The sequence below is a fragment of the Lonchura striata genome, chromosome Z, assembly GCF_050655825.1.
Source record: "Lonchura striata isolate lonStrDom1 chromosome Z, ASM5065582v1, whole genome shotgun sequence".
NCBI classification, from domain to species: Eukaryota; Metazoa; Chordata; class Aves; order Passeriformes; family Estrildidae; genus Lonchura; species Lonchura striata.
Genome location: NC_140740.1, coordinates 76,539,845 through 76,557,370, shown reverse-complemented (window position 1 = coordinate 76,557,370; position 17,526 = coordinate 76,539,845). Strand labels below are relative to the sequence as shown.

At 35.9% G+C, this 17,526-nt stretch overlaps 1 protein-coding gene across 10 annotated transcripts in view; it reads right to left on the bottom strand.

Annotated features, from left to right (window-relative positions):
- Positions 1–17,526, bottom strand: part of AOPEP (aminopeptidase O (putative)) — a 205,507-nt gene that overhangs the window by 57,046 nt on the left and 130,935 nt on the right. For 7 of the 10 annotated variants that reach the window (XR_014951723.1, XR_014951721.1, XM_085568114.1 and 4 more), the window contains one exon: positions 17,177–17,260. The exons of 1 other annotated variant lie outside the window; for it this stretch is intronic. Coding sequence is in view for 6 of the 9 variants with exons in the window: in XM_085568114.1 (XP_085424240.1) it covers positions 17,177–17,260 (84 nt within the window). In the remaining 3 variants the exon portion in view is untranslated. Of the gene's footprint in view, positions 1–1,423; positions 15,732–17,176; positions 17,261–17,526 lie in introns of those variants that run through there. 2 more of the 10 variants (XM_085568116.1, XR_014951724.1) reach the window with 2 other exon arrangements.

Sequence of the window (17,526 nt, the reverse complement as noted above, 5' to 3'; positions counted from 1 at the left end):
GGACGTTAAGCAGAAGGAGTGATCCAAGCTGCCCATTAAAATACATCCAAGTTACTATCAATCCAGGACAGACGAGTGCCTGCTAATTTCCTGTGAAACTTACTGTCAATAATGTACATTGATGATTGACAATGCAGTATTTGTAGCTTTTCACTGTTCTGTAGACACATGCACAGAAGAAAACTTCAGTTTTGTGATAGTTTGTGGCCAGAACATATGAAAAAGTACACTTTTCAGTTTTTCTTAGAGTCCCACTCTAGAGTCATGCAATTTATCAACCTGATCACTTCAGAGCATATGAATTGGTAAGAGAGGGATTCAAAAACACATTTGTTGCCAATTTTACATGCCAGCTCCAGTCTTTCAGCATTAATTGTGGTGAAGAGCTTCAACATATTCCATGCTGGCATGATACTGGCAGAGCATTGTCTGAAGAATTACAATGTCTTGCTCAGAGCAAAAGGATCAGGCAAGGAAATCATGGCAGGCTGTCTCTTGTATAGGTTCAGAGTCAGCAAGGAGAAATGCAAACAATGCCTGCACCCTCAACACAGCCTCATGCACCTAAGCACCTGGCCCTTCTACTCAGTGATTAATGCTCAAACCATTTGAGCTGTGGCATGCCTCCTCACACTCTTGAGAAAAGGCTGCTGCACCCCTAGAATCCCCTAGAATATCTTGCAGAAGAAGCAAGCAGGCTGTGAAAGTGAAGCTCTGCCAACACCCGGGCATATCAACCTCAACAGGCAGGGAGTCAGGACAGCTGATGAGAACTTCAGGCAGGGAGGAAGAAAGTCTTTTGTGGGTGTCAAGTACACTTGCTATAGACCAACCACCTTTTCAAAAACAAATTCACATCCTCTCCTGTCACAGACCCAAACATGTTAGGTATCTTCTGCAAGCCTAACTTTGATGAGATATTGATGGCACAGAAAGATGATTCTTGAAGAGAACCAAGCAAAGACTTAACAAGAATTAATGACACTTAACCAACAATGTCACAAAAGCAGCACTGCCAAATTTCTTTTTATAATCACCTCTTTCAAACTAAAAAAAAAAATTATAATTAAACCAATGAAAAGTGCAGAGTTAAATTTCTTGAAACACAGCACTTCTTTTTGGTTTTGAGAGACGGGTAGAAAGGCAAATCCTAAGTACACACACACTAGATCCTGTGCCTTACTTAAGATCAAAAATAAGTTCTCATGAGAAAGCTTCCCCCAGTCTGAGAAGCCATCAAAACTTGATAAGAGCTTTTTCTCAATCTCATTTCACTACTATAGATAAATTTCTTTAAGAAAGGTACGTTACTTGTATCATATGCTCTTCCAACATTTTGGATTAACATACACATTTTGTCTTCTCAAACAATAACTTCAGACTTGTATTTTTCCTCTGTAAACTGACACCAACCCAAAGCCTTCCCCATAATATTCAAGGGCATGTAGGCACAAAAAAAATACTGTTCTACGAACCTGGCTGGGTGTGGTATTTGAGTGTTGTACATTCCTTCAGTTAATTGAACATTATATCTCTCTTTTCAAAGGTTCAGTAAACAAATGGCTTGGCAAAAAGGTATTGAGATATTTGAAATAGGTGTTCCTGGCTTATAACTTTTATTTCAAATATGCCATTAATACATCTGCTGATACACTACAAAATTTCTGGTGCTGTAAGAAATAATTTTCCTTTAAAAGGAAGAGGAAGAAAAATCAGAAAGTAGGGTACAACCAAAAACCTAAGAACTTAGAAGTGAGCCAAAATGATGATCTGTATGTACAGATTTAGTACACAAGACAATATTCTTAGATACTATTTACCTCTTCTTTTGCTATATTTGCACATTTTTCCCTTCAAAACATAGGGCAGTCTGCTTTTCAGTTGATAGAGATGCAATTTTTTTTTTTTTTGCACAGCTGATCACATTTCACAACAATATGAATGTGAATAATATATTTGCATATGGCAATAATGTGAGATCCATGTCGTACAGCTCTCCAAAGCCAGCTTGATTCTCTCATAAGCCATCAGATGACAGGCAGGGATTGTGAACACAAAATATTCTTTGTGCTAAAATGTCAGCCAGTCTGGTCCAGGCTTCAAACTGCAGGAATGTTTGCCTGCCTATTGTGCTGAAGAAGATGTTCCTTAATAGTTCTACTGCAAATGGCCAAGGAGGAACGCACTCCTTGATCTACAGAATGCTCACTGTGTCCTTTTGCCTGGGCAGCACAGCCCATCTCCCATAACTATTGGTTTGTTAATCCATTTGGTACAAGTAGTTTACAAACTTGGAATAAGGTCTCCATACTTTCACACCTGACTTCCTAATTTAATATCATAATAAAAAATAACACTACTATTAAAAATAATTTTAAAAATTCCACTGGCTACAACTGGAGGCAAAACTAAAGATTTACAGAAAGGATGTGTCAGCTACAGAGCAGGAGTGGTGTATGTGCTGTTCCCTGGAGGTACTAATTTATTTCTTCACATTACTCCTTAATGGCTAGCTCATTCCTTCCATGAGCTACCATGTTGGTGTGTGCACATTAAACAGGCCTCTTATTCACAGTCACGAGGCTCCTCACTGCTCTCTGACGCCAGCACAGAAGGTCAGCTGCATAAATACCAGGCAGCCAAAGCTGCACTGTTATGACCAGACATCCTGTTTGTGTGAATTCTATTTTTAATATTTTTATGATGTTAATAATGGGAACTCCCAGTTTAACCAGTTAGTTTTTTGTTATCATTTATCCTGCACTTAATCAAAAACCACTTTATCAGAGATTCAAGTTTATACAGATTCTATTTTTTGCTGTCAGCTTTAAGCTGTCTTTTCTCCCCACACACCTTGCTCCTGCCTTTCAGGAGATTTTAAGATTTGTCAGGAGCAAAGACAGAGGCTTTTGTAAAAGACACCGTTACCTAATCTTAAAGCAGTGTAGTCAAAGAACATTTTAGTATTTTGCTCCTGCATGGAAGCCAAAAAATTAGAAAAAAACCACAAGACAGAAAACATTTTATGTAGAAATTTTCTTGAACTAGCCAAGAAGCTGTGGAGGCTGGGAATTGCTGTGCACCTTCAACACTAGTAGAGTGTTCCACCTGTGACAAAGTGAAGATAGCTACTTGACATTTCATTCCTATTTGAGCTAAAATGAATCCATCACATTCTTAATATAATTTCCATTTTAGCATTTCCTACACATCCAAAAATGCTTCATTACATTAAAACAGGCATAGATGCATAATGGTACAAAATAAAAAAGGAGAAGTGTATCTGTAGTAGCATGGAGTTGCTCCACTTAAAAAGTGTATTTGCTTCCCATTGATACAATTAAAAATTACAAAACAAGCAGAGATTCACCTTTCATCAGCTCCCATTTTTTCACAGGCAAACCAGAAACACCTGAGCATAATAGAGGTTTATTCCAGGTAAAACTCATTACAGTAATATATCTATGAACATTCTCTGACTAGAAATGGATTTTCACTCTCATTACAGACTTTTATTGCAAAGGGAGGGAGGATGTACGAGGTTGCTGAAACTTGAGTCTTCGCTAAAAAATAAAGAGTAAAATTATAAGGAACCAATGTGGAAATGCAGACAGATGGGATATGATGCATGACAGGAAAGGAAAATGACTGCATTTGCAAGGTGAAGAGCCTGATTTCATGATGGTATCACTATCTTTCATTTCCCTCTAAGCACCCATCGATGCTAATCCTGACATAAGCAAGTGATTAATCTAGCAGGAACCATGCAGAACACTACAGTGTAGATAGATAATTCCAGAATTTTTAATACTGTTTTCTCTAATCACACATCAATCTAAACTTGTCAAAGACACAGTTATTTTCAAAGCATAGCACAATTTTGAATTGGGAAAAAAAATTACATTTGAGGGGTCATTTCAATGTTTAACAGAGATTTCTGCCTGGAATGGCATGGGACAATGTTTATGCCATGATTCTCATTCATGATATGACCCAAAATACTAGCAAAAATATTGGCAGCAGCCTGCCACAAAGAATAACAGCAATTTAAATATAAATAAGACCATGGAAATTAATAGCGAGTACTTTTGGTCATTGCCACACCACAAAAAAAGACGTTGGCCAAAGCATCTAGAAGGGCTACAAAAGCACAACTGAACAGAAAAACACCAAAACCAAACCCCAAAACACTGTCTGGATGAAATACTTGGAATAGTTGCCTGAAGCATCAGGTGTTTAGAAAAAAAAAAAAAGTTAAGCCCTTTTTTGAGGTGAATTCCTTAAACAAGGGTAACTTGCACAAAAAGAGTTTGACGGAGAGGTGTTTTTATTATCTCAAAGGTATAAAGCTTTTATCTTTGTCCCTTCAGGTCATGTAGGAGCCCTTTGTATCCTGGATATATATTTTTAACCAATTATTTACATCCCTGTTGCCTGTTTTGCAAGTCACGTGCTTCATAAAAACTTAACAAATAATGCTTGTGTTGTAACCATGCCTAATTTAATATGAAAGTCAGAATTTCAGCTCAAACCCTCAGGGAAACTCAGCTGGATTTACTGTAAATCTTTGCCAGTGCTTTGGAAAGAGTCCGCATAGCAAAACACCCACCCAACCCACTCTTAACTAAGCCAAGATGGAAATAAATGCAATGAACTGGACAAAGAAAAGGCACTTGCCTTCCAGAATAGGAAGGACATCTTCAAATAGAGATTCCTTCACATATTGTTTAATTCCCATCCCCCAACTCCTAACATTGAAATCAAATACAATATAAGTAGACAAATTCTCCTTACCTGTAACTTAAAGCAACCATACTTCTGTGTCCTGTTCTGAAGTGCTTTACAAGCTGCTACTGGGGCTGTTTGTGAAACTCACACAGAAACAGAACCCAAATGGAAAATGCAGGTGCTTGCTAGGGAGGTTGAACACAAACCAAAAACCTTGCTTTAAATTTCCTTCTACAGTTACAGAATCACAGATTACTCTGACCTAGAAGGACCAAGGACCAAGTCCACAACGTCCACAAAGACCAAGTCCAACTCCTAGCCCTGCACAGCACCATCCCCAAAGGTCACACAATGTGCCTGACAACACTGTCCGACTGCTTCTTGAGCTCTCAGGCTGGTGCTATGACCACTTCCCTGGGGAGCCTGTTCCAGTGCCCAACCACCCTCCAGGTGAAGAACCTTTTCTCTGAAATCCAACTTAAACCTCCCCTTCCCTCTGACACATCTTCAGACCATTCCCTGGGGCTCTGTCACTGATCACCACAGAGGAGTGATAGTGTTTGACCCTCCTCTTCCCCTCATGGGGAAGCTGTAACTGCAGTGAGGTCTGTTCTCAGTCTCCTCTTCTCCAGGCTGAACAGATCAAGTGACTTCAGCTGCTCCTCATATAGCAAAATCCCCAGCACTGGAGGTGAGGCCGCCCCAGCTCAGAGCAGATCAGGACAATCCCCGTTCTTGCCCAGCTGGTGATGCTGTGCCTGATGCACCCCACGGTAGCCTCCTGGCCAACCTATCCTTTCCTTTGCCTACCTAGATCTCCTCACACAACATGTGAGTAGCAATGAGCATTGTGAAATCTCAAGGATATTATTTGTGTTGACATTAATTGGTCATTTCACATATTGTGACTCAGAAATTTATTAAAATTTTAAATATAATTAGAATCACAATAACAAAGGTGATGATTGATCTAAATTTTCTAATTTTTCTTCTTTTCCTCTGTGTAATTAGTAGTGAGCTGTTCTGTTGGGAGGTTTATTTTCTATCTGTAAATGAGTAATCTAGATCTCGTGTTTCAGCATCCATAATCAGATTTTTATAAATTTTAACAGACACAATGGTTTTGGCCAAACAAAATTCTCTAGTCATCAAAAGTAACTTTTCCATAGCAGATTTTCTGGGTCACAAGGGATTTTTATTCTGTCATGAAAAGACATTTTTATAATACTTTATGCATTTGGCTTATCTTAAGTTTTGATGGTAATAGAAACATTCAGATCAAGATGACTCAAGATAAGCTGAAAAGCCCTAGCTTTTCACTGATGATGTAAACACCATCACATTGTATTGCATCACAGATACAGGTATGATAGTGAAAAGCTTATTTGTAACCCAAAGAACACGATTCCCTTAGCTGAAACCATCAGTCTTGCTCTAACACCACAAATGACAAACAAAAACTCCACCAACACTCACATTTACCAAACTGAGTATGTTTTACAAATAGTAACTTACTGTCACAAGTAACAAAACAGATAATACTTTTAGCTTTCAAAGATCCAGAACTTGAAACTGCTTACCCTTTTTACATAGCACAGCAGATCTGTGTGGCAGAAAAAAGGATAGTAATATTTTGTCATTCAGCAGCCTATGCATGGGTAAGACAACATCTCTGTACAAGTTTCACAGATTTTAATGCTGTAATTTGAAAGAGGAGCAGTGGTAGGTGCTAGAGACACACAGTGAGGCACTCAATTTCTTATTTTAAAAAGAGGGAGACATCAACTAAAACAGCAGCAGTTCCGTGATGGAGGTGCGAAGATGCACTGGGAGCAATAGCTCCCTTCTCAGATGAATGTGTAAATAAAAAATAAGCAGGATTTAAGCTAAGAAGGAAACCAGAATTACTGACTCCTAACTGTTTGAACATCTTTCTGTCACAGCAAATGCAATGTCATAAAGATAACACAATTATAGTGCTAGGAAGTGATCTTTTACACACATGCAAACTAGACAGCAATAAATCAAAACACTTTGTAATTTAGGCACACTATGTGAAGAATCATGGATACATTTTGTAGCTCTTTTTCCTATACTCAAGCAGTAAATGTATCAAAATCCAGTATAAGTTGAAGTTCTGAGTACTTTATTTAAAACAACAACAACAAAAAAACCCTGAACACAAAACCAAGAACAAGAACAAAACAAACAAACAAAAAAAAACCAACTAAACAATAACAACAAAAAACACAAAAAAAAACCCCACAAAAAAACCCCAACACAGGCATCAATATGCAATAAAAAATTTCAAACACATGTCACTATTGAAGAGTAAACAGTACTGCTTTCAGGCCTAGCCAAGGGATTACCATTACATAGGGAAATCAAGGCTGACTTTTAAAAATCTAAAAATAATTCTATGAATGCTTCCCATCTCTATCCTCTGGACAAAAGAAAACAAATGAAGAAACTTAGCATCTACATGCCATCTAGGTCATTGGTATTGCATAAACTTCCTTTCAAAAATACTTCAAACAAATTCCTATATGGGATATTCACAAGCTTCAACTGATCAAAAACAAGTGCAAGATATGAAATACCCTCTGGAAGAACAAAACAGGATGTTTTCAAAAAAAGTCCCTGTCTTCCTGATGAAGCAAAAGACAACAGTCTGATCAGATACTTTATATTAAATTTAATTTATTAAATATTTACTTCCATGCAACTTCATACCAGAAGGCTAGATAGCTACAAGACATTCACACAAGACGCTTAACTCTGCATTTCTGTCTCATGTAAGTTGTGAAGCAACACATATCACTAGAATAAATAGACCTCTGTAGCAAAGGGCTCTTTATGCTATTTTCTTTATCACAGGTTCCAACTCTGCACTACTTCCAAGTTAATAAAGCAGGAACAGACTTGCCATCATACCTCTTTCTGCACTCTGAAGACACAACACACAGGAACATTTCTGACTTCTGGCTGTTATCTTGCCTTCCAACACCTTATCACACTATGCCTGAAAGTTTTACAATCAAAAATTTCTGTACTGAAAAAGCCCATGAGTTAGCATGCTTTTATTATTTTATTCTCCCTTTGCATTGAAGGTTACAGGCTGCACACACAAATTCAAACAAAGACAAAATGGTAAACATTTGTCCATTAAATTATTATTTAAAGCAGACTCAAAGCCAACACCTATATTGATACTTATAACCTAAAATCACTGTAGCTGAAATTCATTACTAGAAATTATGTTCTGTTACAATACAAATACTGATAATATGAATCCTCCCATGATCAAGATCATCTTTTCAATTACACTGCTATGTGCACTGGGCCTTCCATAGTACTGGGGAAGTGAAGTCACAGCCCTAGCTATGACTGATCTGTTCTTATCTATGCTGCAGGTTAAAATATCACCAACCTGTATGCATTTTGGTGCAGAGAGGACTAACTGCTTAATGGAAGAATGTGTGGGTCAATTCTTACCTGTAATACAGACAGCCTTCAACTTAAGGTTTATGTTGGGCCACAAAACTACTTAATTTCCTTGCTGTGCCTAACTTTCTTAGGTATCTGCAGACAAGCTATCTATTATCTCCATGCTTTGGATTAAGATCTGTAAAATCAAGATAAACATTCTTATTTCAGTTTTGAAGAACAGAATTTTAAGAGGTATTATGTGTTTTGCAGCTATCTCACACAATGATAATGAGGTCCTCATATAAGAAGTACTTGGCACTTGTTTATTGGAGGACATTTTGTAAACACCGAGTTGCATAAAAACTATCTTCACACTACTAGGTAGTATCTTTTGAGGTATCTTAAATTTCTTAGTTTCTTTTATGCAACTCTGAGCTGCTGTAAAGTTAGGCGCAATGCATATAGTATGGACAAGCATTTTGTTGTCAGGTACATCTCTCCTCTCCTCTACTGATAAGTATAGGAGTTTTTCAAATATGAACATATTTTTAATTGATTGAAAAATATTATGGATATTATAAAATAAGGGTGGGTATTAAAACAAAAGTATGGTATATTAATTATACTGACAACCAAGAGATTCAAAATGCACCTTTCACATATTCCCATCTATAAAACCAGGTAAGTTGAAATCACTCTCCCTGGCTTCCCAAGCCCTTCATGCAATTACTTGTCCTAAATATGAACACATGTATTGCTTGTGTTCCAGACAAAATTCATCTCTTTTTACTTCCTTCTGGAAACATTTGAAAACCTAGCAGGTTTACTCAGGGTAACATTTGCTTTCAAAAACAAGCCATATTTTCAAGCCACAATGAAGGTAAATTTGTGTGATAAACCAAGAATTCCAACTTGCATGAACTGGCATACACTCAGAAGGGAACCTACGTTTGCTTTAACAAGCAGTCTCTCTTTAACAAGCAAATCAGGAGAAAGGAAATTACAGGCCATAAAAGGAAACTGAGCTTTCCACAAATTGATTCTACAGTTATTGTCCCTCAAACATTATCTGCCCTCTCCCAAAGGTGTCATCTATACTGTAAGATGTAGATACACAGATAAATAGATGTATTTTAAAATATTGACAAATATCCCCCAATAAAAAACTCTCTGGGCAATTAGGAGAAATCAGATCTCCTCTTCGATGAGAAAGTAAGCCTTGAGGATGAATGCCTGGTTCAGCAAAGCATTTTATATATTAATCGCTTCACAATGTTTCTCAGAAGTACAGCCAAGACACAGAGAAATCGAGTTAAACAAAAACAAGACAACTATAGTTACTACATAACGGGTACTTTTTTTCTTTTAAATAAACAGGATCTTGAGCATGGAAATCTTTACTACTATCTAGCTGTACTTAATTTTTTTTTTTAAATATTGAGAGAGAATATGAGACCCCCATCAGTGTTCCATACTAAGTCCTAACACCCTTTTTTACTCAGGTATTTCTGTTATGAGTGAAGAAGGAAACCAGCTGTAAGAAATTCTTTACTTGGTGTCCAGCACATTTAGAGCATGCAGCCTGAGGAGTTTGCAGAATGTAGTTCATAAAACCAAAACATTAATTTTTTAAGCAAAAGTAATGAAATCCAATTTCAACAAGGAACTTGAGTCTCATTCCCAAACCATCTCATAGACTGAAAATGGCAACAAAAATGGTTCCTGTGGCTGGGACAGTCATATCATCTTCCCCCTTACATATCTGTTAGGAATACCAAAAATTATGGAGCTCACACATCTGCCTTGCTTTTCTGTGGGCTTTCCCCACAGCATCTCTTAAAGGAACACGGTTGATGCAGAGCCCTAACAACTTAAATTGAAAATGCCCAGTGGATGCCTATATTTAAGGCAGAAAAAGAAAGAAGATGTCCAGAGCAATGTAATTGCCTAAGCTTCCTTTTCAGGAAGCAATTTTTCCAGACAAAAATAACAGCTTTTCTTGAAAAATCATTATGAGCTTCAGCACATAATGAGGACAAAAAAAAAAAAATCTTGTAGTTAATTAAGCAAATTGTCACTGGCAATAATTTTTTAATCAAAACTATGGAAATTTAAGTGTGTATATATATACACACATATACATACAGTAATATTAAGAAGTAGCCTAGTTTCAAATGTTGGTACAGGTTTCACAAAAACTGCATGTGAAGCATCTGATGAGTTAGACAATTGTGATCAGTCACTTGGTTTGTGTCCACATGAAAAGTAACACAAGAAAATATATGCAGCACAGACCAAATGAGTACAGTCATATTTACATACCTTAAAGAATTTAATCTTGTCCATTTAATTAAAGCAACAAAGAATGCAAAAAATTACTTTCAACTGTGAGCTACCTTCCTACTCCAAAGAATTTTCTTAGGGGACTCCAGGGGAAGGAAAGAATGACAGTATTTTAAGTTGTACCCATGACTACTTTTAGTACCGTGGCCATGAAAAAACAGATTGAGAAGTACCAAAACCTTTTTAACAGGTTATACTAAAGGCCTAGCCTTTCCCTTCTGTGTTCGTACATTTATTTTAAAAACAATGTCTGCACTTACTGACTACTACACATGTGCTTTTACTATATACTATGTGAACATAAACCAAACGAAAATAGACATACAATGAGGACAATAGCTAAAACCAGTCATCAAAAAGTAGTTAAGCCTATTTCTGACAATGTGTAATAAATATAAGACTGAAATAAAACACATGTAAAACTGAAATAAAGCACACATTTGAGCCAGCAGACCAATAATCCTCCTTAGAAGTCATTATAGTCAATCACATCATGAAGAACCTGGGGACATCTAAATCAAGTAGATTATTCAGCTGGTATGCACAAGTGTATATTCTCAGCTAATAAAAAATCTATAGGAAAAATCTGTAGGAGAAAACTTATGGAGTGTTTGAATGCAGTGCACCACTTTTTTCCAAATGTGGCATGCTGCTCCAGTTGCAAAGGCCCTGAAAGGGACAGCCTTCTTTCTGCTCCCAGAACTCACTACATCACCACTCAGAATTCACTGTGTAAACACTGGTGGGGGCATACACTTGAGAAGTATTAAAAACTATCAAATGCTTTTTGGCTTTTTTTCTATTTGGGAAAGAAGAAAACTCTTCTCACATTTTCCATTTCCTGTCTTACTAAAAACAAAACTTCTTTTTATTAAGTTAAGGTATGAATGATCATGTTTCAACTACCAAAAAATAGAGCTCTAGGGCTTTATAACGAGAAAAAACAGCTGACTGAAAAAGTTAGTGGCAGCAGTCAATCCCAGTAATGTAGCTCTAGATAACATCATACGGTAACATACACAAACACTACCTTCTTAAAATGCCTCCAGTGAGACTGATAGCCAAACACTGCTCCACCACAAATGTGTAACTAATTCTTCCTACAAATCAAAAGCAATAAACCCCTATACTAAAACTGCCTTCTACTGCCTTTCTAGACAAACCTTCTGTTTTACTACACAAGTGGCATAAATCTGCCATTGAACAGGATGGTTGCTTGCTTGAACAACTATAATTAACAGTGATATAAATATCTGCAAACTTTAGACTGCTTCAACACATAGCCATGCTGGCCTGAGGTCTCCCAATTTAAAAATGGTCATCTCAGAGCCAGAAAGGGAGCAGAAGCATTAGCACATACATGGTGTTAAGTTCACTGATCTAAAACTGTAGCCTAATGAGAACATTCACTCTTTGACAATATCTGAGAGGCTTCATATGAAAAGCAATTCCTTGCTAAGAGAGATGGGTGCTATTGTAAACACTATCATTCTAGCATATCACTACTGGAAATAAGATACAGCAAATACTGTGGTTAGAACTGGACTATTAAAAAATTACTAAACCAAAAATGTCACTCTTATTTTGTTTTGTTTTCTTTGTGTGTTTTTGGGGTTTTTTTACACACACAGTATTTTCTTGTTTTATTAAATGTTTCTTAGGTGAATTCTGAAGAAGTGCTATCCTAAAAAACAATAGTTCTTTAGAAAAGCACAATTAAAAAGTTTTCAAACAATTCACAAATGCAAATACTATTTTAGGGATGGAGAATACTAAAACTGCTTAGTTCCAATGGCCTGAAATTATATTCTTATGTACTCATAAAAAAAAAAAAGTTTTAAAATTACAGTACCTATTTTCCAGAGATCTTAACAACATTTAATGCAAATCCAATCTTGTACATGAGATGGGGAAATTTTTCCATTCAAATTTCTGAATGAGAAAGGAATTAAATGTTTTCTGGAATCAGTGAAGGCCAGTTTACAGGGTTCCTAGAAATTTCTGCAAAATTAACAGAATTTGGTACAGCAAATAAAACCTTGAAGCATCTCTGAATAACAATTTAGGATTTTTCACCGTATTTCTATTAGCTGTTAAGCAGTGCACAAGCTCATCAGGCTATTTCAGATTTGCTCCTTGCTTTGATCCTTAGTTTGGTAGATTCAAATAAAAATAATCATTTTGACAAACAAAAAATAGATGCAAATTAAAGATTTAATGTAATTTTTATACATAGTATGTTAATAGTCATTACATGAATTAGCAGAAGCACACTATCCTGAATAAATTTTATAGTTAACTAAGAGGTCTTTTATAGCACATGGTATTTTTTATTAGTGTTTCTTATGAGACTCTGAAATATTTTCTACTTGCAGTATAACAAGACAACTCATTTTAGAAAATTACAAGATTTCTTTCTTCTGTTTCACTTACCCTGATGAATTCATTATTAAAGGGCAAAGACAGCATTTAGCATTAGTCATATATATCACAACTGGTTTGTTTTTTTTATTTTTTATTAGAAACTCAAAAGTGATATCAACAAAGTCATTTATGCTCAGGTTGTTAAGAGAGCTTAAATATTGACAACTGTAATTCTCTGGAGTGACACAAAGGATCAATAGCAACAACCAAGAGGAAAAAAAGTCAAAGTCACATTGCTAGTAAAACTAGCAGACAAACTAAACACAAGAAAACCATATTTCTGAGAAAGCTACAGAAATTATTCTAGAAAAGTTGGATAATTCCCCAAAATTTTAGTATGCAATCAAACTAAAACAGACAAATGCAATTTTGATCATATGCAGGAAACATGTTCCTTATCTAGTATGAACATACATGAATGTTTATTTCAATGTTTTTCCTAAATCCTGTGTATCCTTTTGATCTCATCTTTATTACACTTTTTACACTACTGAAATATGATCAAATCAGCTTTTATGTTTTGATACTGAATGTCATGTAAAAGTGAATTAGTCTTCTAATGAAAAGATATTTCGCCCCAGTAGATACAGATCACACGCCACAATTCCACTAGTCTGACTAGAACATCATTTTCTTCTGCCTAACACAGACAAAACGATGGAATATTTTTTTTCGAGCAGACACAGTCAACTATTAAACATCATAATTACAACACCATTTAACACTTCTATAATACTCTTCATTATTCTATCAACTCTGTTACACCTTCTCTAAATTTCACACACGAACAGCATTCTGTATTGAACACAAACTGACAGCTAAATGTGTTGACCAGATAAATGACAACATGAAGAGACAGCAAAACATTAAATGAGGAGTACAAAATGTACAAGAATAGAAAGGAGGGCAAAAGAAGAAATGCAAAGTGTGAATGTGTTTAAGTTTGTGTATGTGTACACATATTGTAAGAAGAATAACTACAGAGAACTGTAAGGAGAAAACTATAAGGAATGAGCAAAAGGTAACTTTTTTTTCAATTCGACTTGTTTTTCCATTTTTTTCAAACATATAGAGACACTGAAAATAAACAGAAAGGGGTGAACAGTACCAAAGGTGACCAAATGAGTCAAAAGAAGACAGGAAAAGACATGAGATGTGAAAAAGAAGTAGGAAAGAAAAAATTGGCATAAAAGGTGTTAAGAAAATAACAGCTTTTTCAGTTTCACAGATAGAACACAAAAAGGTTAGAAATTAAAAAAAGCTTAAAAACAAACAAACAAACAAACAAAAAACTAAATAAAGAAGAAGAGCAAAAGTATAAGAACCCTCAGATATTCAGCTAGAAGTGTTTCTCACTCACTGATTCTGTTCCACTGCTGTTGTAATCCACAGTGTGGATCCACAACGGAAAGCAGCACCTTACCTTTCTACACAAGCTTCCCCACTGGTTCCTCTTGAGCACAGTTAACACTACAGTCACATAGTTCTATCCAGCACATGGTGTCCAAATGTTTTTAAAATATGCATAACCATCAGCTCCTACAAATTTAACTGTTTAGAAGGCAACTTCTTCAAGAAGCAATTCCTTGGCAGTTGTCAGCAACTTTTCCTTCACCATTCTGTTTCACTTATTCCATACAGTTATCTTTCTGTCCTAGATTTTGTACTTGGACACAGTTGCTTTGATTTGGTGGTGACTCAGTTTAGCAAATTCATCCACCTTTAGAAATTAGACTTCCTATCACAAAGAAGAAAAATAACAGAGGAAAATTGGACAGCATGGGCACATGAAACCTTAGAGGAAAATCCAACACCACAGGCAGATGGAAGTTTAGAAGCTACATATAAAAAGTTAGTGCTTATTTTCAAGTTTAGAAGCCGCATTTAATAAGCTAGTGCTTGTTTTCAAAGGATAAGCAAGATCAAAGCAAAGCTTAGTTTTAAAGGTGTAGCAAAATACATCAGTATCCTTATTTTAATCACACATGTAATATGAGCTGCTATTAGCTCCCTGACTTCTCTGTTTATTATTGCTTGCCTTCTCACCTCCCTCTTTCCACTCAACATCTTTATTTCTATTTCTCTGCTATGGTCAAGGTTACTTTACATGTCAACTTCAAGGTTTCCATTACGCGCTTTTCTCTTTCTCGTTCTCTTGTTTATCTCTGAAGATACTTTAACTTTTGTATAATGACATTTCTTCTATAAGTGGACACTACTAAAGATCAAGAATTCTCATAGAAGAGGTTAGCACCACCTACAGTGAGTAGGAATTGCCTAAGTCAGGGTTGGAAACCTAGTGCAACCAACTCTAAAACCAAAAAATAAAGCTCGGCTAGCACCAGGGAGGTCCCTCACTATTTCTTCTCTATTCTCTTACCTATAACTGTATTGAAAAAGTCACCATTGCAATGGCCAAACTTCTAGGCAATATAAAGAATTCCAAAGAGTGAAAGGTCAGTGATTTACTATCAAACATTAAGATTATTGTTACGCCTCTTCCTTGCAGTGCTGTGAATCTGCATTGGATCTCCATTAATTATTGATACTTACAGATATTAGACGACAATGATTATGCTTGCCTTCAATTTTAGTTCATATGTCTACTCACAGACATTGCTCTAGAATTACTGTTTGAAAAAACCAATGAGTATATCTTATGTTTACATATCAGTTTTTGCATTTCTATCATTGCAAGGTACTTGCTGAAGTTCTCTCTCAAATTGTGGAACACTTGGAGAACAGCATCCTCAACAGAAAAGGAGTTTTATCAGTACAAAGGGATTTTGCAGTAATGAGGCTTTCTCCTATAGAAAGAGATTAGGATTGGTATAACAACATAAGGCACTTTTAAACCTACTGTTCAGGCATAACAGAGGATCTATCATCCTCTTTTAAATACACCATTTAAAAACTGCTTCAGTATATATGTGTATTGGTTTGTACTAGTGTTAGTTGTACCATCAATGCATTTTGCTCACAAATTCCTAAGGCAATACAATTTTTATCTTAAAAAAATCTTCTTCATCTTAGCATAAAATGATTGTAAATACAAATGCTACACATACACACAAACACACATTGACATACAGAAATATAAACAGAAATGGAATTACCTATCTATTTAGATCACACCATTCTAAAGCACAACACCACAGAACATCTTTCCTAAATTTTGTACTCCAATTACAAAATAAAATCAGTGAATTAAAGGACGCTATTTGGCAGTTTTTAGCTAACCATGGAGGTGGTAAATCATCCACCCACAACAATGCACTTTGAGGACATTTGTCATATACTTGCAATGCCCATACTAAGGCAACATATCCCAGGAGCTGGCAGTCATGCTATCAGGAAGAATTTAGCTACAGAAACAATGATTCATTATGCATTTTAGAAGCACTGTCGAAACAGCACATCAACACACTACTATTTCAATCCTTTAAAGGTTACAAGAGCTTTAAAATACAATCATATTTTTTTGTTTCAAAATCGAAACAAGCAAAAAAAAAAATCACAGTTCTAATAATGCATTTGGAAGAGCATCTTTATTCACTTTTTTCTCCCTCAAGGGACAGAAAATAGCTATTTAGTACCAGCTAACTACTTACCTCTCTACATTGTAATTTAAATTGTGAACTCAACCTTATTGAACAGGTCTCTCACAATTAATTAATTAAAATTCACCAATTTAAAACTAGTTTAAATTTGTTTGTATTCAGCTTTTAAAGTCCTCTGTATTTTTTAAAATAACCATCATATTTTAATTAACTGAAATCTGTACTACAAATGGATGATTTTCAAACTCACCCTCCTCTGAATGAAGAGTCAGCAACATAGTCCAAATATTTTGTTTCACCATGCACACCTATTGTTGTCCCAAAATCTATGATGAAGACTGTCTCTCACCTACCAGTATCTGAAAATAGTGCTTTAGATCCAGTCGAAAGCTCTTAAAGGCTGTATATCTCTGCACCCTTGAAAGCACCCTTCTCTTTCTTCCTTAGAATGTTCCAGTTAAATACAAATACATTAATATTCTGTCTCGTGAACACAGACATCTAAAAAGGTTATTAATTTCTTTCCATTGTAACTACATAATAGCTCTGAAACTTTATCTTGTAACATCCATTTACTATCATCTTGTTGAAGACACCAATATCTCTACTAAGCTTAAGAAAGCAAAATCAGGAAGCTATTTGGATCTTCCGCCCTTTGTCCCATTACACAAACTGACATCATGACTGCTTACCTGCTGGAAAACAACTTCATCCTGCTTCATTTTCTTTTTGCTGCTTTTTCTGATCCTCTGGTTTGTCTGAATCCATTTTGCGACCTGGAGTTCAAAATCATGGTGTTTTTTAGAAGATGCAACCTGATTGTAGTTACTCAGCATTCGATAGCTATAAAGAGACTCAAGACAACTTTTTTAATTGCTTCACTGGAAAAGAAAAAGCACTTTCCCTCTCCAGAGAGATGTAGTCTGAGGTAATCTGGTTATTACCTGTACATGATCAAAGTGTGAGGTGATGTTCTTCTTCTTAGAGCTTCTGGTTTAAGGGGCTTTTGCACGAAGAACATTTTGATGTCAGACCAGGTTGA